Source organism: Argentina anserina, chromosome 6 (genome assembly GCF_933775445.1).
Source record: "Argentina anserina chromosome 6, drPotAnse1.1, whole genome shotgun sequence".
Taxonomy (NCBI): domain Eukaryota; kingdom Viridiplantae; phylum Streptophyta; class Magnoliopsida; order Rosales; family Rosaceae; genus Argentina; species Argentina anserina.
In genome coordinates, this window is record NC_065877.1 from 36,757,049 (window position 1) to 36,779,047 (window position 21,999).

Below are 21,999 nucleotides of genomic sequence, written 5' to 3' on the forward strand. Positions count from 1 at the left end.
TAAGGTGAATGATGTTATTGTTGATTCTCATTGGGTTCTCACAGTAGATTTTATTTCTTCATTCCCTCAAGCAGCAGAAAAAATTGAGCGCATTGCTCTGCCTGATGCAGACACATTTGACTCTCTTTTATGGCCGCACTCCTCCTCAAGAATTCTGAGAGCAAAAAAAACTTTTGTTTTCTTCTCAAATCATGATGAGCATAAAGATTGAGGTAAAGTGATATGGAATAAAACAATTCAACCCCGCAAAACTCTTGTTGTTTGGAAGACTCTTCATGGGCGTTTACTAATTTATGATGTTTTACAACGGCGAAGTTTTTCACTTCCATCTTGTTGCTCATTTTGTGGAAGTCATGCGGAATCGGGTACACATCTTCTTTTGTATTGTTATGAAATTATGACTTTATGGAAATGAGTTTGTCTTCTATTTTCTCATTCATCCTCGCCTTGGGGTACCCTTGATGAAGTGTTTAATGGTGTTGGTGTCTCAACGTTCCCAAAACCTAAACGTCGACTTTAGTTTCTAGTATCCTGTAATTTAATTTAGTTTATTTGGATTACTAGGAATCTGGTGCGTTTCAAATGTAAGATTTTAATGTGTTGGAAGCCCAAAATCATCTTTTAGAATTGTTCAGAGAGTCTGTTCTGCATTCTTTTCATCCTTACAAGAAACATCACGATATGTCTATTTTTTTCTATTCTTAGTATCTCACAACTGTCTGCCAATGCTACCAGCTTCATCTCGTCCTTTAATTAAGAGTTTCTTGGCTGAGGGTTTGCTATTTGTTAGGGGTTTTTATATCTATAATTTTGCATGTGTGAGTGTACACATGCCGGATTGACCTTTTGTTTATTCTATTTGTTGGAATTTATCAGACATAGGAGATCATGTTCTTTTGTCCTTCTCTTTTGTTAGTTTGATTTCAATAAATTAGGGACATTTTGCCATATTAAAAAAATAAACAAATTAAGAAAAATAATTTGTATATTAAAACATGATCAAAGATTTACATCGCTAATGAAAATGAGTTCGAACCCACTTAGACCAAAGCGAGAGACATGTTGAATATTGGCACTGCATTTTTTACAGCTTCAATGTCAATATCCTTTAATCTTCCAGTCTTGGATGAAACGATTACGCAGTTTTTCTGTTCTGCATTAGGGACAAAAAGTTTTCCTTTCTCTTCGGAGCCAAATAATGCAACGCTGCAAGACAATGACAGCATATACATGAATTTCAATGATGGAAATAACTCGTCTAACTCAATGATGCAATTTAGTAGCTTGAGAAGTAATGTACCAAGGTTTATCACGAGCATTTGCAAGTTGGATAGCTGCAGTGTTTGTAGTTATAACACCAGCTGAATCATTGATAAGAGCAGCAAGCTACATCACACAGAAATAGATATATGAAATTGTAAAGGGGTACCATTAGAGTTTGTACATAGTTCATCCATTTACTATATTGCAGTGTTTGGAAAAGAGTGAGATTATACATACCTGTCCAGGAGTTGTTATGAACACAATGTTGGCATCATCTCCAACTACTTCTTCCACATTTTCCCTTTCTTTCTCATGCGGGATAACAAAAAGTGGCCTGAATTCCCTATTGGCATAGGAGAATAGGAAAGGCAATTCTACTTCAGCTGCATGATACAAACTCCTAGCCAACTTTAAAGCATACTAGTTCTGGTTTGATCAACACATATACGTGGATTCATGTGCTTGAGTGAAGTATAAAAATTAACACCATTCACAGAGATCCTCAATGCACATTTGGACTGGTGTACACTCGCACATCTATAATGAAAGGAAATCCTGACAAAATGTCATACCTTAAGCCACTTGCTATGGCATACCACACTTGGATGGGTAGCAAGCTATCAGTATCCCCCTTAGACTGCATTGAGGCTTTCGAATCCGATTCTAACCCATGAATCACAATATATTTTCCTTTATTTACTCCTGCATTCTTATATTTTGACTCTACTACCTGCTTTAGCTTCTTTGAGATTGATACTTTGAGTGGGGGCATAGGTTGTTGTGGCACAGTCTTGGTTGGCCGGGCCAACCAATCAACCATCTGGTGATACCTTAAATGGAGAAAACAAATCTCTGTGAACCGTGAAACTTCAAAATACCATATCTTAAGCAAGTAGTAGAATTACAGAAAGAAGTATCTCTCGATAATCTGCAATTTATTTCTAAAACTCACATGTTATATCCACCTTCAGAGAGATTCATACTATTCGGTGTGAATGTTTCAGATAGAAACAATCCAGCACCTGCAGCATTTACATTTGGATAAATATAGCTGACTCTGTCCCGGGCTGTTGTCATGAACAAGAAAGTAGCATGGCCAATCCCAGCTAGTTTTGTTGATAAAATCATGTCATAGTACCTACCCTGTAACAACAAGGCAATGTATATGATATGACACAGCTTTGAAACCAATACTCCAACATATCAAGTATGATTGAACGATTTTAATTTACAATTTTGAAATCTGTACGTACTAGGCCTATGGTCATCTCAGTTAACTTGAGTAAGAATTAAACAAAGGTATGTAGAAACCAACCTTGAGAAGTCCAACCATGTCAGTATAATCAGCTGGTTCAGGAAAATGCTCATCAGGGTCATAAACATCTGCCCATCTCACATTCTTATTCAACTCGTAAGCTTGCTTTCCTCTAGCAGACGCCACAATATCAACTAGAACACCCGGGTAGCGATCCTTAAGGAGCTGAACAACTGGAAAAAAGAGCAAGTTCTCATACACACCACCAGAAACAACACAGCAACACCTCCTAACATCACCCCTCACTTTCAACGCCAGTGATGCAACTTCCACACTGTACCCCATTGGGAACTTCAAGAAGCCATAAGGGTTATCGGGGTTCTCGGGCAGTCTCTCATCCTCTTCTTGCTTCCCATCAACGAAAAGAGAGCCGTATTCCATTTCCGGGTCTGCTCCATCATCAAAGGGGTCGAGCCAGGGGTTAGTCTTCTTGGCATGAATAGTGTGTAGGTTTGGTCTTTTGGAACAATGAGGGTGGTCTGTTGGGTTCGAGAATGAGAGCTTGGTGAAGTGAGTTGAGTGGATTGACTGTGTGTTTGTGAGGAAGGGTGAGAGAGATTTGGGAAGCAGAGAAGTCGTAGCCATGAATTGTAGCAGAGGTTGATATGATATTACAGATTCAGCGTTGCATTGTTTTTATTGTTACTGAGGTTATTTGCAATTTGATTGTGTGGAAGATGGTTGGATAAGTGGGGTCGTATCTTTGTGTTTTGCATGGCCTTGTTTAGATTCTCAGACCAAATCCCATTTGGTCTTCATATGTCAAATTACATGGTTTTATATAGAAAGATAGTTTTATTTGGGTTCGTCTGGGTACATCGTTGTATACCATACAATAGAGGCTGAACGGATGGCAGAGGCTGTCAGCTTTTGCACGCAGTGGTGATGAGATTGTACGGTCGGATGTGCCGGCGTACCGTATACATCGGCGTAAGATAGATTTTTCCATTTTATTTTGCATGATCAAATAATCTTGACCTCCTTACTCAATGGACCTTCAAACTATTTTTATAAGAAGCTAAAATGGTAACTATACCTTCCTTATTTTCTCAAAATACTCTATATTTCATGCCTTTTAAATCAGTTATTAAATCTACTTCAGTTTTCGAACATTTCAAAATATTTTTGACCACTGAAAACCAAGATCTTCTCATATTCATAATATATATGGATCTAGAACACCATATAATTGCAGTAATAGTAGATTAAAATTTTGGGGTAAGTAGATGGTACAAAGATGAGTCTTTTCAATTAATAAAATGGCAATTGTGTTGTCGATGAGCAGATGACATTAGAATGTAAAAAGAAGAGGTGAAAATTCAGCTTCATGAGATGTAAGAAGAGGCCTTGAAATTCAGTTATAACCAAGACTTGGTCAATTATCTCCTGTTTCATGGCATTGACACGAAGTTGAACTCGATCACATTCTTTATATATGCCTCAGGCTAAAATTTCCTCTGTGCAATCGCCTTCCAAGTTCTCCTACATTCAAAGATACTTCAAGTAAAGAATAAGACAACAATCAGGACTAGAGTTACCAAATTTTGTTAACACACTCCATGACGTTTTTAGTTCTTAAAGACGTACCACAATTGTGTGTAGCTGAATATTCTTATTCTCAGATTTTCCTCATAATAAATGATCTTTATGTGAACCATTTTTCCTATCCCAGTGACTTAAATCCGAGTTATCCGACTAGTCATTAATTGAATTTTTTTTGGGCGGGGGGGAGTGAAATTAACTGAGGGAGTAAAAATGAAGTTTTTACTATGGTTACGTAAAAGAAGTCCATCGCTTGAAAAGCATATTCCTCGAATTATATTCCAAACAAGAAAAGAAAAAAAGAAAAAACCTAGGGGCTGAAAAAAAAAAAGAACAAAAATTGAATTTGATTCCAATAAAACAGCACAGGCACAGTCACGCATTTACAGTGGTGAGCACTTAACAGAATTTGATTTCAATACGACTATAAGAGAGAGAGAGAGACTCCACCATGCCGGAGGAGACGAAGACCACCGTTGACTACCTCATGGAGAGAGCTTCCGGCCCCCACTTCTCGGGGCTCCGCCTCGACGGCCTCCTATCCTCTTCTCCTTCTTCTTCTTCCCCTTCATCAGCTTCCGCCGATTCTTCTAACCCCGCCGACTCCGCCGCCCCCAAGCAGCCCTTCGTCATCGGTACTCTCTTTCTCACTCTTCGCAATTCAATTTCACTCCATTTCACACTTCGCAATTCAATTTCAGTTAGAATTTTTCGATTTTTCGAGTGCATTTGATTCGGTTTTTGGTTTTTGATTTTTGATTTTTGGCTTTGATGAATTGAATAGGAGTTTCTGGAGGTACGGCTTCGGGTAAGACTACTGTGTGCGACATGATCATACAGCAGCTTCACGATCATCGCGTCGTCCTTGTTAATCAGGTTAGGGTTCAAATGCTGACTTGTACTTTGCATTTCCTACCTGCGCAGTTTTTTGCTTCATTGATCAATGAAATTAAGAAGAAAGCCTGTATGGTTTGATTGTTTTATAGGACTCGTTTTATCGTGGTTTGACACCTGAGGAGTCTGAGCGAGTGCATGAGTATAATTTTGATCATCCTGGTAACAATTTACTGTAAAATTGAAGTTTATTACTCTCGAAATCAATGTTGCTTGCGAAAGTAGGCTGTTAGCTTTACTGAAGTTGTATTGTATAAATGTTAATTCGGTTTGTTTGTTTGTTAGATGCATTCGACACCGAACAGATGTTAGAGTGTGTTCAAAAGCTAAAGAGTGGGCAGTCTGTCCATGTTCCGATATATGATTTTAAGATACATCGACGCAGTTCTGATAGTTTTCGACAGGTATGAAGGTTTCTTAGGAGTATAAAGCTTCTTTTGCCCGTAACTTATGTTGTTTTTTCTTGACATTCGCTATGCATTTTGTCTACTTCTCGGTCAGGTGAATGCTTCTGATGTGATAATCTTGGAGGGAATCCTGGTTTTCCATGACCAGCGCGTCCGTAATTTGATGAACATGAAGATTTTTGTCGACACAGGTTTGATTTCCTCAGTGTAGTTTTGGTCACTGCCATAATTTGATTGTGTCTCTAATGGTTATCAAATATTGTAGCTTTCATTATTAGCTATGTTTTGCAAGGCCTTATTTGAAGTTTCACACCATGTGGTCTTCATATGTCAAATTACATGGTTTTATAGAGTCTAAAATGATTTGCTTCTGCAGTCAAATATTGGAAGCCTTGAGTTTGGTTCTTTTAATCGCTCAATTCTGTGCTAATTAAAAACCTAATCCATATGAACCTACAGACATTTCTAGTTAGACAAGTCAATAAATTCTTGGGCCACTTTTTAATTGTGCATTGGCCAGTCTTGATATGAATGCCTGAAGTAGGTCAGAATTTTATTTGTTTATGCTCTCGTCCTCTCTGAATGTTCGCTGTCTCCTTGTTTTCATATGCCTTCAGATGCTGATGTGAGACTTGCTCGTAGATTAAGACGAGACACTGTTGAGCGGGGCAGGGACATAGATTCTGTTCTTGAGCAGGTAGGGCCCCAATCTTGAACAATCTCTTTGTACATGGTTTATTTCTAAGTTCATAAGATTGGGAATACAGACCCATGTCTCTCGTTCCTGATAAGGAAGAGTATGAATCTATAGTAGATTTACAATTTGAAAAATCACGTCGAATTCATTGATCTTATCATGCAGTATGCCAAGTTTGTCAAACCTGCCTTTGATGATTTTGTTCTTCCCTCAAAGAAGTACGCCGACGTGATCATTCCCCGGGGAGGTGATAACCATGTTGCTATTGATTTGATTGTACAACATATTCGCACAAAGCTTGGTCAGCATGACCTTTGCAAAATATATCCTAATGTGTATGTTATACAGTCCACATTTCAGGTATGCATCGGTTTGATGTTATTTGGTCTTGTAAGCAGATTCTTCATCTTTCCCACATTTGATAGACCTGAATCTAATTGTTTTCATGTTTCAGATTAGAGGCATGCATACACTGATTCGAGACCGAGAAATATCGAAGCATGATTTTGTATTTTATTCTGATCGCCTTATTCGTCTGGTAAATTTTTGTGTCACACCTTACTCAACATTTATGCCATAGTTGAGCTTCTACGTTCTGATACTTTGATATTTCTCGGTCTCGAATCAGTGTATGCATGCCTCTAATCTGAAACTTTGATGTGGTCTCTAGGTTGTGGAGCATGGCCTTGGTCATCTACCATTCACAGAGAAACAAGTAATTACTCCACCAGGTGTGTCCATTATGTTCTCCTACCCTCTTCTTATCGCTTATATATGTGTGTGTGTGTGTGTGTGTGTGTGTGTGTGTGTGTGATCACCGTATAAGAAGCTTCATACTTGGCTTATATTCTGTCTGGTTTTTCATGTGATCTTCTCGGCACATTTACATTTAGACATGTGTACCTGTTCAGCATAAAGAACAGTCTGCATCTTCTGAAATTTGGTGTTTTCTTGTATTTCAGGATCTGTGTATACTGGAGTTGATTTCTGCAAGAAATTATGTGGAGTTTCAATTGTACGAAGGTGAGCTTTAAATCAGGTATTTGTTTTAGGAATTACAATTATGTGTCAATCAGAACTGTGCACTTGAATGTTAAGGTAACTGGGTCCATTCCGATCTTTCTCTGTATAATTGTGATGAACCCAAATCTATTTCTGCACTTCGCTAATGTGCTTTGGCAGATGATGATGATAAGCGTTTATATCTCTTGGTTTCTTGTTTACACAAATCTATAAGCATTTCTTGTTTGTTATGATCAGTGGTGAGAGCATGGAAAATGCATTACGTGCATGTTGCAAAGGAATAAAAATTGGGAAGATCTTGATCCATCGTGATGGAGATGATGGCAAACAGGTGATATTATGTTTATAGAGTAGGATAACTATGCTAACAACTAAGCACTCTCACAAAATTTGGCGAAACTTGTGTATAATTGGTCATTCCACCTTACACAGCTTATATACGAGAAGCTCCCCAATGATATTTCAGAGCGGCATGTCCTGCTTCTAGACCCTGTACTTGCTACAGGTAATTGCATTTATGTTCGATAAGCTTGGCTCACCAACTTTGTTATCTGCCTGTACTGAGGAAATGTGGTTGGTTATATAATTACACTCTGTACTCTAATTGCCCAAAATCTGATGAATAATTTTTGGCCCATCATAAAGAATAGTCTTAAACATTTATACATGCTGAGGATTGAAACGTAATGACCACTCTGAGTGACTTGTAGGTAACTCTGCTAACCAGGCTATTGAACTACTCATACAGAAGGGGGTTCCTGAATCGCATATAATATTCTTAAACCTTATATCTGTGAGTACTACTTGATGTTTTCTGATAACGTATCAGTATATACGATATGAACTATGTTGATTTACCATTATCTTATTCTGTTTTAGGCTCCTGAGGGAATTCATTGTGTTTACAAACGATTTCCATCATTAAAGATCGTCACTTCAGAGATTGATGTTGCACTCAATGAAGAATTTCGTGTCATACCAGGGTTGGGTGAATTTGGCGATCGTTACTTCGGCACAGATGATTGATCACAGATAAGTGATCCTAATTGGGCTGCAGCCTTGAAATAGGTTGCTATACAGAAACACCAAGGAGATTTGTTTGACTTTTCTTCAAGTTTTGAATTACGGAGTGTATTGCCCCTTGTGTTCTAATTACAACTTTATTGCCTGAATCAGTCAAATTGCAGTATATAAAGTTATAAACACTGATTGCAGCCTTGTGATTATGTCCTCGTATGCAAGTTTGTTCAAGTTTGGAAACTTCAAAGCAATGCCAGGAATTAGTGTATGCCTTATGCTCTGTGACATAGCCTTATTTCGACTTTTCATTGTGAACAAGACATTCCTGGAGTCTTTTATTGGTCAAAATGGTTATTTGAAACCTCGCTTGGCCATCTGGTTGTGAGTTGGCATGCCCGTAAATCAGAAGGACGATTGTTTCTGACGTCTTTCAAGCGATTGTCGGCAGAGGAAGGAACTGTCTCTACTGTTGGGTTCTTGTGCCTTTGTTGCAAGGACTTTCAGTGTTTTCACAAATGTTGAGCGGGAAATAAAGTGCAGAAAGTAAAGTAAAAGACTACGGATCTAATTGCTAGAGAAACTAAAGAAAACAATAAAAATTCTAACTAGAACAAAAACGAAAAAGATTGATATTGTAGAGAATTTGGTTTATTGAATTGATTTGGGTTGTGTGGTCAGTGACCCTTTACATTGTGTTAATCGCCTCTTATTTATATTGTTACATACGTAAGATTTACAAAGGAAAAGAAATATCAAATTAAATGATGTTTTCGGTCTTAATGACCAAATTTAAAATATGCTCCATATTGCTCCATTCCTTAATCACATCATAATTACCTTCTTCTCGCGCACCATAATATAATGAGTCATTTCATTCTCGGTATTAAATATAAAAATCAATAATTAATGCTGTTATGGCGCTAGAATGAGGGTACACCAATAACAAATTAATTGTCATTATTTGATTCAATTATGATTAAATCTTAGTAATTAAATACTTAATCACTATTATTTCATTCTTCTTAAATATCTCGGCAATTAATCGCCGTTATAACTTCATTTCCTTCCTATATCTTGGCAATTATAATTAATCTTCGTTACAATTTCATTCCATTTTTCTTGAATCTCCAACACATAATATCTAATAGATTTTTCATAAAAATGAAATTCTATTGAGATACCACAAATAAAAACACCAAAATTTTCTTCATCTATCGGCAAATAATATATAGGCCGATTTACCATAATCGGGTACAAACATAGCCCCCGCTAGTTCCTTAATCATCGGCTCAAGCCGAGTGGTTAAGGAACTTTTGTGCCAATTATAAAGGTGGCCAACGATGTTTTATTGCAGATAAGGAAACTTTTTTGTTTTTGGCCTTGACTTTAACTTCTCTGAGGCCGTTGGTCACCGAAAGCAAATCCCATGCAATAGGTTCTTGTTCCTTGACCATTATGTATGCCAAATTTTCAACCTCTACATAGGGCGCGTCTTTGAATCCAGTGGTGAAACTAGAAAATAAAATCTTCAGGGGCACGCGAAAGTAAAAGGAAAATAAAAAATTCATCTCTAATACTTGATTATTTTGCAAACAATAAATTTTGGAATAAATAAGGATAAAGTCAATAATTTTTTTTAATTGCCTTCAATCATCAAATTTTACAGCTATATGAAAGAAAATACGGTGGAATGAACTTTTCTAAAGAAATGAAGAAGAAAGAATTAGTATGAAAGAACTACATTAATGACTGAACGGCATTGTGTTGAGAAAATAATAGTATTTAATGCTAAAGAGTAAACGGTGTATAGGACTCGTTTTATCGTGGTTTGACACCTGAGGAGTCTGAGCGAGTGCATGAGTATAATTTTGATCATCCTGGTAATTAGTTCATATACTTTACTGTATAATTGAAGTTTATTTCTCTCGAAATCGATGCTGCCTATGAAAGTAGGCTGTTTACTGAAGTTGTATTGAATAAGTGATGGTTCGGTTTGTTGTTTGTTAGATGCATTCGACACTGAACAGATGTTAGAGTGTGTTCAAAAGCTAAAGAGTGGGCAGTCTGTCCATGTTCCGATATATGATTTTAAGATACATCAACGCAGTTCTGATAGTTTTCGACAGGTATGAAGGTTTCGTAGGAGTATAAAGCTTCTTTTGCCCGTAATTTATGTTGTTTTTTCTTGACATTCGCTATGCATTTTGTCTACTTCTCGGTCAGGTGAATGCTTCTGATGTGATAATCTTGGAGGGAATCCTGGTTTTCCATGACCAGCGCGTCCGTAATTTGATGAACATGAAGATCTTTGTCGACACAGGTTTGATTTCCTCAGTCTAGTTTCTGTCACTGCGATAATTTGATTGCGTCTCTTATGGTTATCAAATATTGTACCTTTCATTAATAGCTATGTTTTGCATGGTCTTAATTGTTTAAAGTCTCACACTACGTGGTCTTCATATGTCAAATTACATGGTTTAATAGACTCAAATATGATTTGCTTCTGCAGTCAAATATGAATTTTTCCCATATGTAAATAAATTAACAGAAAGTGGATAAGAAAAGTTGACTTCTTAGTTTTCATATGAAAACAAAATTTGGGGTTTGGAAGCCTTGAGTTTGGTTCTTTTAATCCCTGAAATTCTGTGCTGATTAAAAACCTAATCTATATGTACCTACAGACTTTTGTAGTTAGACAAGTCAATAACTTCTTGGGCCATTTTTTAATTGTGCATTGGCCGGTCTTGATATAAATGCCTGAAGTAGGTCATAATTTTATTTGTTTACGCTCTCTTCCTCTCTGAATGTTCGCTGTCTCCTTGTTTTCATATGCCTTCAGATGCTGATGTGAGACTTGCTCGTAGAATAAGACGAGACACGGCTGAGAGGGGCAGGGACATAGATTCTGTTCTGGAGCAGGTAGGGCCCCAATCTTGAACAATCTCTTTGTACTTGGTGCATTTCTCAGATCATAAGACTGGGAATACAAACCCATGTTTCCTGTTCCTGATAAGAAAAGAGTATGAATCTTTAGTAGATTTACAATTTGAAAATTCATGTCAAATGCATTTTTCTTATCATGCAGTATGCCAAGTTTGTCAAGCCTGCCTTTGATGATTTTGTTCTCCCCTCAAAGAAGTATGCCGACGTGATCATTCCCCGGGGAGGTGATAACCATGTTGCTATCGATTTGATTGTACAACATATTCGCACAAAGCTTGGTCAGCATGACCTTTGCAAAATATATCCTAATGTGTATGTTATACAGTCCACGTTTCAGGTATGCATCGGTTTGATGTTATTTGGTCTTGTAAGCAGATTCTTCATCTTTCCCGCATTTCATAGACCTGAATCTAATTGTTTTCATGTTTCAGATTAGAGGCATGCATACACTGATTCGAGACCGAGAAATATCGAAGCATGATTTTGTATTTTATTCTGATCGCCTTATTCGTCTGGTAAATTTTTGTTTCACACCTTACTCAACATTTATGCCATAGTTCAGCTACTACGTTCTGATACTTTGATGTGGTCTCTAGGTTGTGGAGCATGGCCTTGGTCATCTACCATTCACAGAGAAACAAGTAATTACTCCACCAGGTGTGTCCATTATGTTCTCCCACCCTCTTCTTATCGCTTATATATATGTGTGTGTGTGTGTGTGTGTCCATATCTTTATGATCACCGTATAAGAAGCTTCATACTTGGCCGCTGACAGGTAGTGGCACCTTATATTCTGTCTAGTTTTTCATGTGATCTTCTCGGCACATTTACATTTAGACATGTGTACCTGTTCAGCAAAAAGAGCAGTCTGCATCTTCTTAAATTTTGTGTTTTCTTGTAATTCAGGATGTGTGTATACTGGAGTTGATTTCTGCAAGAAATTATGTGGAGTTTCAATTGTTCGAAGGTGAGCTTTAAATTAGTTATTGGTTTTTAGGAGTTACTTATGTGACAATCAGAACTGTGCACTTGTATGTTTGGGTAACTGGGTCCATTCCGATCTTTCTCTGTATAATTGTGTTGGACCCAAATCTATTTGTGCACTTCTCTAATGTGCTTTGGCAGATGATGATGATAAGCGTTTATATCTCTTGGTTTCTTGTTTACAGGAATCCATAACCATTTCTTGTTTGTTATGATCAGTGGTGAGAGCATGGAAAATGCATTACGTGCATGTTGCAAAGGAATAAAAATTGGGAAGATCTTGATCCATCGTGATGGAGACGATGGCAAACAGGTGATGTTATGTTTATAAAATAGGATAACTTTGCTTAAAACTAAGCACTCCTCTCACAAATTTAGCGAAACTTGTGTATAATTGGTCATTGCACCTTACAGCTTATATATGAGAAGCTCCCCAAGGATATTTCAGAGCGGCATGTCCTGCTTCTAGACCCTGTGCTTGGTACAGGTAATTGCATTTATGTTCGATAAGCTTGGTTCACCAACTTTTGTTATCTGCCTGTACTGAGGAAAAGTGGTTGGTGATATAATAACACTGTACTCTAATTGCCCAAAATATGGTGAAGAATTTTTGGCCCATCTTAAAGAATAGTCTTATACATGTATACAGGCTGATGATTGAAACGTAATGACCACTCTGATGACTTGTAGGTAACTCTGCTAACCAGGCTATTGAACTACTCATACAGAAGGGGGTTCCTGAATCGCATATAATATTTTTAAACCTTATATCTGTGAGTACTACTTGATGCTTTCTGATTCCGTATCAGTATATACGATATGAACTATGTTGATTTACCGTCATCTTATTCTGCTTTAGGCTCCTGAGGGAATTCATTGTGTTTACAAACGATTTCCATCATTGAAGATCGTCACTACAGAGTTTGATGTTGCACTCAATGAAGAATTTCGTGTCATACCAGGGTTGGGTGAATTTGGCGATCGTTACTTCGGCACAGATGATTGATCGTAGATAAGTGATCCTAATTGGGCTGCAGCCTTGAACTAGGTTGCTATACAGAAACACCAAGGAGATTTATTAGACTTGTCTTCAAGTTTAGAATTACGGAGTGTATTGCCCGTTATGTGCTAATTACAACTGTATTGCGTGAATCAGTCAAATTGCAGTATATAAACATTGATTTCAGCCTTATCATAATGTCCTCGAAAAGTTTGGAAACTTCAAAGCAATGCACCCAGGAATTAGAGTCTGGCTTATGCTCTGTGACTGTATCCGTATTCGCACTTTTCATTGACTAAAAGACCTCTTTCCCGTTTGAATGTCCTTGTGAACAAGACATTCCTGGAGTCCTTTATGGGTCGAAATGGGTTATTTGATTGGTTGAATATGACCCCAGGTTAGATCGTATTTGACAGCTTCCATGAAAGAGATGACCTTACTTGACCTTTCAAAAACACGTCATCTTTTGACTTCACTTGTTGCCGGTTAATAGAACTTCCAGTCTTCCACCATGACTTGGTGTTAGAAAATAGTGTCCATTTCATATGGTGAATGTCAGCATCAATTGTTTTCCACCATGAATTGCTTTGGTTCTGTACATATAGGCCTCCTTTAAATATTGCAAACACATCATTCTATACCATTTTTCCATTGAATAAGAACTCAGAAAGCATGGAACACAGTACTCCTTTGGTACTTCTTTTACTAGTACTACTAATAGGAACTTCATACCTTCACACAGTCAAACTTGGTTTCTGCAATGCAGATCCTAATGTGAATTGCATGGATATCGAAAGGAAAGCCCTTCTGAAGCTTAGAGAGGGCTTCACTGATCCTTCTGGCCGTCTTTCATCTTGGGTTGGAGTAGATTGCTGCAATTGGAGAGGTATAGGCTGCAACAGCACAACTGGACGCGTGGACAGCCTTGATCTTCGCAACCCCTATCCGGAAGGTTTGGACAGTGTTGGTGATGAAATATTGCACACTTTGGGAGGTGAGATCAATCCTTCTTTGCTTGTTTTGAAAGAGTTGGTTTACTTGGATTTGAGCATGAATGATTTCGGAGGTCTTGACCTTCCAAGTTTCATTGGATCACTAGAGAGAATAACACACCTCAATTTATCTGGGGCATCTTTTGGTGGAGTGCTTCCCTCCAGTCTTGGAAACCTTTCAAATTTGCTTCACCTTGATCTCAGTAATAATGATATTGAGAGTGATCTCAGATGGCTTTCCAGTCTTTCTTCCTTGGAGTTTCTGAACTTGGGAGGAGCAGACCTTACCAAGACTGCACCATATTGGCTCCCCACTGTTAATATGCTCCCTTCACTTCTTGAATTGCATTTGCCTGGTTGTGGACTTTCCATTTTTCCACCTACTCTTCCCCATATCAATTTCACCTCACTTTTGGTTCTTGACCTCTCTACCAATGGTTTTAACTCCACCCTTCCTCCCTGGTTGTTCAATCTTACTCACCTACTCTATCTTGACCTAAGTTCCAACAATCTGCATGGAGAACTTCCAGAAACATTTGGGAGTTTGACTCATCTGAAGAACCTTGATTTGTCTGAGAATTCAGACATTGGAGGTCAGCTGCCGAGAAACTTAGGGATGCTATGCAATTTGCAGTCTCTTAAACTTTCAATCAACAAAGTTACTGGTGAGATAACTGATTTCATTGACAGTTTGTCTAGATGCTCAAACAGCAGCTTAGAGGGATTGGATTTAGGTTTTAACAGTCTCACAGGTCACTTGCCTAATTCATTAGGACATCTTCAGAACTTAAGATACCTCACGTTGTGGCACAACTCATTCCAGGGTTCAATTCCAGAATCTATTGGAAAATTGACATCTTTGGAGGACTTTTACCTTGCATACAATAAGATGGGTGGAGTCATCCCGGAAAGTTTTGGGCAGCTCTCATCACTCGTAGCAGTAGATCTATCTGAAAACACATGGGAAGGTGTTATCACAGAAGCTCATTTTCTGAAACTTCCAAGCTTAAAAGAGGTGTCAATCCAGAAAGCCTCCCCAAACATTTCCCTAGTTTTCAACATTAGTTCTAAGTGGATGCCTCCTTTCAAATTAAGATACTTGAACCTTAGATCATGTCAACTGGGCCCCAAATTTCCTGCTTGGCTTAGAAATCAGACGGAGCTTGTCACGGTGGTCCTCAATAATGCTGGGATTGCAGATAGCATACCAGATTGGTTTTGGCAGTTAGATTTGTTATTAGATGAGCTAGATGTTGCTTACAATAAACTAAGCGGCAAAGTGCCAAACTCGTTAAGGTTCATCAGTTCTTCTAATGCTGATTTGAGTTCAAACCGCTTTGAAGGTTCCCTCCCACTTTGGTCACCAAACATCTCCACACTCTACCTCAGGGATAACCGGTTTACAGGGCCAATTCCTTCAAACATCGGTGACGTGATGCCCTCCTTGTCCGATTTAGACATCTCGAGGAATGGATTAACTGGAAGCATTCCCCTGTCTCTAGGTAATCTAAGCCTGTTGACAACCATGGTTCTTTCGCATAATTACTTGACTGGTGAAATTCCTCATTTCTGGAATAGCATACCAGACTTGTATATTGTAGATTTGTCAAACAACAGCCTGTCTGGTACAGTTCCAAGGTCCATGGATTCTCTCATTTCACTGAGATTCTTGATACTCTCTGACAACAGCTTGTCAGGCAAGCTTCCTTCCTTGAGAAACTGCACCGGCATGAAGAGTCTTGATCTTGGTGAAAACAGGTTCTCTGGAAACATTCCGGCGTGGATAGGAGAAAGCATGCCCTCTTTGTTGATTCTACGCTTGAGTTCCAACTCATTCACTGGAAACATTCCTTCACAGTTATGTGGCCTTTCCAATCTTCACATATTGGACCTCTCAAACAATACGCTTTCTGGTCATATTCCACAATGTGTTGGTAATCTGAGCGGCTTGAAAATATCTGAAGTCTCAGATAAAGATACATCATACCTTTACCAGGGGAAACTGAAGGTGGTGACAAAAGGAAGAGTTCTAGATTATAGTCCCACTCTTTACCTTGTTAATAACCTAGATCTCTCAAACAATAACCTATCTGGAGATATGCCTATGGAGCTTACGACGCTGGTAAAGTTGTGGACCTTGAATTTGTCCATGAATCATTTGACAGGAAAGATCCCATCGAAAATGGGCAACATGGAGTTGATAGAAACTCTTGATCTTTCGATAAACAATCTGTCAGGTACGATTCCACCGAGCATGGTTTCTTTGACATTCTTGGCACATCTAAACCTGTCATACAACAATCTTTCCGGCGAAATCCCAACAGCCAACCAGTTCAAAACTCTGGTTGATCCATCCATATATGAAGGCAATGATGCTCTTTGTGGGTATCCATTACCCACTTCTTGCCAAGGCGATGAAACTCCTCAGCTTCCAAGTGAAGATGGTGAAGAAGAAGATGACAGCAATAAGCTTGGATTAATCATCAGCGTGGTGCTAGGTTTCATTACAGGGTTCTGGGGAGTTTTTGGGACTTTGGTCATCAAGAAGTCCTGGAGAAATGCATATTTTCAGTTCGTTTACAAAATAAAGTATGCAATTCTAGATTTTAGCTCATCCATGGGAAAGGGTCTGTGGAAAGGTGCAGATAGAATTTAAAGAACTTGTTTTCTCCTTTTATGATTCAGAAAATAAAGCAATGTCATGCATGATCACTAGAAATGGTATGAATGTATTGATTGATGATTGTATTAACACATTACACTTCTTTATATAGGCTAATTCTAGCACTATTCTACCTACTAATTTCCACTAATTCACACCAACTATTCCACTAATTTCCACTAACTCCAACCACTAAACTCCACTAACTCCAACACTCCCCCTCAAGTTGGTGCATACATATCAACCATGCCCAACTTGCTAAGTGAATCATAAAATGCCTTTTTAGACACTCCTTTTGTGAGCATATCGGCAAGTTGCTCTTCTGTAGAAACAAAAGGAAAACTGATGATCTTCGCGTCTAGCTTCTCCTTTATAAAATGACGATCAACCTCCACATGTTTCGTACGATCATGTTGCACCGGATTATGGGAGATATCAATGGCTGCCTTGTTGTCACAGTACAGCTGCATAGCACATTCAGGCTTAATACCCAAATTTTGTAGCAAACTTCTAAGCCATAACAATTTGCACACTCCCTGAGCCATACCTCTGTATTCTGCTTCAGCACTAGATCGTGCTACCACATTTTGTTTCTTACTCTTCCATGTAACAAGATTACCTCCAACAAAGGTAAAGTACCCTGATGTGGATCTTCGATCTGTAATATTTCCAGCCCAGTCTGCATCTGTGAAGCCACAAATCTCGAGGCTATTGTTGTGATTAGAAAACATTACTCCTCTCCCTGGAGCTGACTTCAAGTACCTTAAAATCCTTACAACAGCATCCATGTGATCCACACTCGGATTATGCATAAACTGACTCACTATACTTACTGCATACGCAACATCTGGTCTGGTATGTGACAAATAAATCAGGCGTCCAACTAGCCTCTGATAACGAGTTTTGTCAGTGGGCACTTGATCTGGGTACTCTGCTAACCGATGGTTTTGCTCAATAGGAGTATCAATTGGAGTGCAATCTAACATACCTGTCTCTGTTAGTAGATCAAGGATGTACTTCCTCTGACACAGATAGATACCATCACTTCCCCGGGCTACCTCAATTCCTAAGAAGTACTTGAGTGTACCTAGGTCCTTCATTTCAAACTCTGTGGCAAGCTGTTTTTGTAATCTGTCCACCTCAATAGTATCATTACCAGTAACTACCATATCGTCAACATATATGATTAGAGCTGTTACCTTCTCTTGTTGGTGTTTGAGAAACAATGTGTGGTCTGAATTACTCTGTATGTAGCCAATTTTCTTCATGAATTGTGAGAATCTTCCAAACCAAGCACGCGGTGACTGTTTAAGACCATACAAAGACTTTCTTAATCTGCATACAGAGTTACTTGGAGAAGTGACCACATATCCAGGTGGAAGATCCATGTATACTTCCTCCGTTAGTTCTCCATGAAGGAATGCATTCTTAACATCAAACTGCCTAAGTGGCCAGTTGAAGTTAGCAGCGATAGAGAGCAATACCCGGATAGTGTTTATCTTTGCAACAGGTGCAAATGTCTCATCATAGTCTATGCCATATGTCTGGGTGAACCCCTTTGCTACTAGGCGTGCTTTATACCGGCTTACTGACCCATCTGGATTGTGCTTCACTGTAAACACCCATCGACATCCTACAGTCTTCTTGCCATATGGTGGAGGTACAAGCTCCCAAGTATTGTTCTTTTGTAATGCTTCCATCTCTTCCTCCATTGCTTTCCTCCATTTTGGATCTCCCAATGCATCCTGCACTTTGTTAGGTACTGATACAGTAGATATTTGATTCACGAATGACTCATATGACTTAGATAATCTTTTGGTAGATATAAAATTGGCCACCGGATACTTGGCTTTAGTCTGAAGGGTAGGTTCATATTTTTTTGTGGGTTGACCTCGAGTAGACCTATTTGGCAAAACATATTGTCTACTATTAGCCTCAATAGAATGACTAACCTCAGATGAGTGATCTTCTGTACCATGAGAGCTTTGGTCAGGGGTATAAACAGTAGTATGGGATACATGTGGGGCAGTTGTGTTGTCAGCTTCTAATGCCTGAATCTCTTGAGTGACGACCTCTGGTGGTGCCTGTGTGGCTGACACCTTGGTAATCTCAACGGAACTTGTTACCATATCGACTGGCTCATTTGTCTCCCCCTCTCCATGATACAACTCTTCAAAATAGGAATTCCCCTCCTGAAGAGCAGTATCAGAAGAGGAAAAGTAACTCATGTCCTCAAAAAAGGTAACATCCATAGTGACATAGTACTTTCGAGTAGGAGGATGATAGCACCGGTACCCTTTCTGATGGCCTCCGTACCCAACAAACACACATTTAACTGCCCGGGCATCCAACTTAGAACGCTGATGTTGTGGAAGATGAAGAAAAGCGACACAACCGAAAACACGAGCAGGAAGATTATGAAAAGAAGGTAATGAGACATGAGATGCAAGCACCTCATAGGGAACTTTCCCTTGAAGAACACGAGATGGAAGACGATTAATGAGGTGGGCGGAAGTAATGACAGCATCACCCCAAAGGTATTTAGGCATGTGGGCACTAAAAAGAATACATCGAGCCATATCAAGTAAATGACGATTTTTCCTTTCAGAAACCCCATTTTGCTCAGGTGTGTAAGGACACGTTGTTTGATGAACAATTCCGTGTGTGTTAAAGAACTCCTGAAAGACATGATTCACATATTCCCCCCCCCATTATCAGAACGAAGAACTCGAATGGTGGCATTATATTGGGTTCGGACAGAGGCATGGAAGGTACGAAAAGCTGAAAAAACCTCATCTTTATTTTTAAGAAGAATAATCCATGAAAGACGTGTGCACTCATCAATGAAAGACACAAAATAACGCATTCCTGATACAGTTGACTCTTTAGAGGGTCCCCAAACATCAGAATGAATTAATTCAAAAGGAAGAAAACTTTTAGGAGAAGTACTAGGGGAATAAGTAGATCGATGACTCTTGCCCAAAACACAGGTCTCACAACATAACAGAGACTCGTTCACACTAATAAACAAAGAAGGCATGGATGTTTTCATAACACTAAAAGATGGATGCCCTAAGCGACGATGCCATAACCAAACTTCACTTAGCTTGTCAGAAGTGGAGAGTAAAGCGGTCCGAGACTGGCCCCCTGGTTTTTCCCCAGCGTATGTCAGATCCAGATGAAACAACCGGCCCCTCAGATACCCCCGACCAATTACCCGTCCGGTGAGAAGATCCTGAAATATCACATACATAGGAAAAAAGGTCACAGAGCACTGGGCGTCAGCGTTCAATTGGGGAACAGATATCAAATGATGTGATAAAGCGGGGACATAGAGTACATTATGAAGTTCTATGGTGGGAGTAATACGAACGGACCCTGTCCCTAATACCGGGAATGCCTCACCATTAGCATTAGTAACATAGGGTACAGGTGGAGGGGACAATACGGTAAAATAAGATTTTTCATAAGTCATATGATCAGATGCACCAGAATCAATAATCCATGTATCAAAACTAACAGAGTGAGAAATATTGAATGCCATACCAATTTGACCACGACCAACGATGGAGGCCGTAGGTGCTCCTCCAGTAGTATGATGATCATGCCCAACCACACCATAGATATCTGGTTCAGGAACTAATTGAAGAGCGGCCTTTGGCTGTGGACGATGATTAAGCCGTTTAGGCCGAAGGTGTGGATACAATTTCCAACAGGTCGCACGAGCATGGTTGGTATCATGACAAAAGGAGCAAGGAGGGCGGGGCTAATTCCCGAAGCCTGGTGGTGGTCCTTGTCGATGAAAGGGAGCAGAGGTGGCTTGCAGAAGGGGTGGTGCTGGAGAACGAGCATGAACAGTGAGACTGGAAACGACAGCCGGAGCCTGAGGAATACTCTCCTGCTGAGACTCATCCTTTCGAATATAGGTGAAAGCTGTGAGTAGGCTAGGTGGTTCGGTCATTCGGAGCAGTTCGCCTTTCGCACTAGTATGTTTGGCATCAAGACCTTTTAGAAAATGGTGAACTCGTTCAAGCTCCTTCTCCTTTTGGTACCAAACAATATCCTCTTGATTTGTAATCATGCAAGGTCGTTTCACATCAATCTCAGCCCAAATATTCTTCAGTTTGGTGAAATAGTGCGCCACCGGTTGCCCATCCTGGTGAATGGCTAAAGCTGTGCACATTAACTCATGAACCTGTATGAAATCAGAGTCATTAGTATATAAGCCGGCTAGTGTCTCCCATATGGCCTGTGCAGTGGGACAAGCCTCCACCAGATCAATTATCTCATCATTCATAGCTTTCCACAAGACAGACATGACAAGACCATCGTCATCATCCCATTTAGTGTAGGCAACAATATCCGTAGGACTAGGAGCCTTAGTGACGCCGGTGACATGTCCCATTTTATGCATGCCGCGAAGATGAGCAGTCATGAGTCGCTTCCATTTACGGAAATTGGTGTCGTTTAGTTTGGCGCCCCCAAATGAACCACTGTCAGAACCCTTCACAGATACTTCGAATGTCGGAATATCAGAGGTCTGAGAACCATCAGCTTCGTGTCCAGAACCCATGGAAAAGGAAAAAGTGTAGATGAGGCAAAGAATAGAGAAGAATCTGCCGCCGGTGCACTGGAACTGTCGGTGAAGATGCACTGATGGGTCGGGTCAGGAGAACCGGGTCGGGTCAGGCGAACCGGGTCGGGTTAGGCGATCCGGGTCGGGTCAGGCGAACCGGGTCGGGTCAGGCGAACCGGGTCGGGTCAGGCGAACCGGGTCGGAGTGAACTGGGCTGGGCCGGGTCGGACAAAGCTGGTCTGGGCCGGGTCGCACTTAACTGTGCTGGGTTGGGCTAAAAACCGGGTCGAATACCCAAGAATCCTCGGGGAGGAGGATCAGCGAGGCTGTGATCGGCGACGTCCGGCGAGGAGCTACGACGTCTGGCGTGGAGCGGCGACGTCCGGCGAGGAGCTGTGACGTCTGGCGTGGAGCGGCGATGTCCGGCGGGAGCAGGAGCGAGACAGCAGCAGCGGCAAGAGCGAGACAGCAGCAGCGGCAGCTCCGGGAAGGCAGGCGGCGACGTTGGGAAGGCAGCGGTGCCGGAGCAGCAGGCGGCGACGTCGGGAAGGCAGCGGCGATGTCAGAGAGGGCCGGAGAGCAGCGGTGAGGCAATGACGCAGCGGAGGTGATAACCGGCCGGAAAAAGAAGGATAAAAACGGGAAGAAAAAAAAAACAGGAGAAAAACAGAGCACAAAGAG

General features: G+C 40.1%; 3 protein-coding genes across 4 annotated transcripts; 2 read left to right on the forward strand and 1 right to left on the reverse strand.

Annotated features, from left to right (window-relative positions):
- Window positions 1-1,040: 1,040 nt before the first annotated feature.
- Window positions 1,041-3,163, reverse strand: LOC126799970 (photosynthetic NDH subunit of subcomplex B 1, chloroplastic). The gene is made up of 6 exons (XM_050527230.1): window positions 2,579-3,163; window positions 2,216-2,406; window positions 1,836-2,093; window positions 1,501-1,606; window positions 1,301-1,386; window positions 1,041-1,206 (listed from the first exon to the last, which is right to left on the reverse strand). Exons 1-6 carry the CDS (start codon window positions 3,161-3,163, stop codon window positions 1,041-1,043), a joined length of 1,392 nt encoding a protein of 463 aa, XP_050383187.1.
- Window positions 3,164-4,504: 1,341 nt separating this feature from the next.
- LOC126801121 (uridine/cytidine kinase UKL1, chloroplastic) lies at window positions 4,505-13,286 on the forward strand. Of its 2 annotated transcripts, none has more exons than XM_050528587.1 (14): window positions 4,505-4,755; window positions 4,905-4,996; window positions 9,972-10,041; window positions 10,169-10,287; window positions 10,385-10,481; window positions 11,001-11,080; window positions 11,247-11,441; window positions 11,536-11,619; window positions 11,701-11,761; window positions 12,011-12,071; window positions 12,308-12,401; window positions 12,503-12,575; window positions 12,779-12,861; window positions 12,948-13,286. In XM_050528587.1, exons 1-14 carry the CDS (start codon window positions 4,572-4,574, stop codon window positions 13,092-13,094), a joined length of 1,440 nt encoding a protein of 479 aa, XP_050384544.1. In that variant the 5' UTR covers window positions 4,505-4,571; the 3' UTR covers window positions 13,095-13,286. The 2 variants fall into 2 exon arrangements, with proteins under 2 accessions (XP_050384544.1, XP_050384543.1); XM_050528586.1 differs by lacking the exons at window positions 9,972-10,041; window positions 10,169-10,287; window positions 10,385-10,481; ... (7 more) ...; window positions 12,779-12,861; window positions 12,948-13,286 and adding exons at window positions 5,107-5,176; window positions 5,300-5,418; window positions 5,516-5,612; ... (7 more) ...; window positions 7,852-7,934; window positions 8,021-8,361.
- A 449-nt stretch (window positions 13,287-13,735) lies between these two features.
- On the forward strand, window positions 13,736-16,798 carry LOC126799497 (receptor-like protein EIX2). The gene has a single exon (XM_050526709.1). The coding sequence runs from the start codon at window positions 13,761-13,763 to the stop codon at window positions 16,734-16,736; it is 2,976 nt and encodes a 991-aa protein (XP_050382666.1). The 5' UTR covers window positions 13,736-13,760; the 3' UTR covers window positions 16,737-16,798.
- Window positions 16,799-21,999: the final 5,201 nt, after the last annotated feature.

Bases quoted from the DNA above. Each gene is read 5' to 3' on its own strand.
- LOC126799970 (XM_050527230.1), bottom strand. From the start codon at position 3,163: ATGGCTACGACTTCTCTGCTTCCCAAATCTCTCTCACCCTTCCTCACA. The intron at 2,407-2,578 runs GTTGGTTTCTAC...TTGTTGTTACAG, and splicing joins ACATGGTTGGACTTCTCAAG to GGTAGGTACTATGACATGAT. The intron at 2,094-2,215 runs GTGAGTTTTAGA...TCTCCATTTAAG, and splicing joins TCTGAAGGTGGATATAACAT to GTATCACCAGATGGTTGATT.
- LOC126801121 (XM_050528587.1), top strand. From the start codon at position 4,572: ATGCCGGAGGAGACGAAGACCACCGTTGACTACCTCATGGAGAGAGCT. The intron at 11,442-11,535 runs GTATGCATCGGT...TTCATGTTTCAG, and splicing joins TTATACAGTCCACGTTTCAG to ATTAGAGGCATGCATACACT. The intron at 11,762-12,010 runs GTGTGTCCATTA...CTTGTAATTCAG, and splicing joins ACAAGTAATTACTCCACCAG to GATGTGTGTATACTGGAGTT.
- LOC126799497 (XM_050526709.1), top strand. From the start codon at position 13,761: ATGGAACACAGTACTCCTTTGGTACTTCTTTTACTAGTACTACTAATA.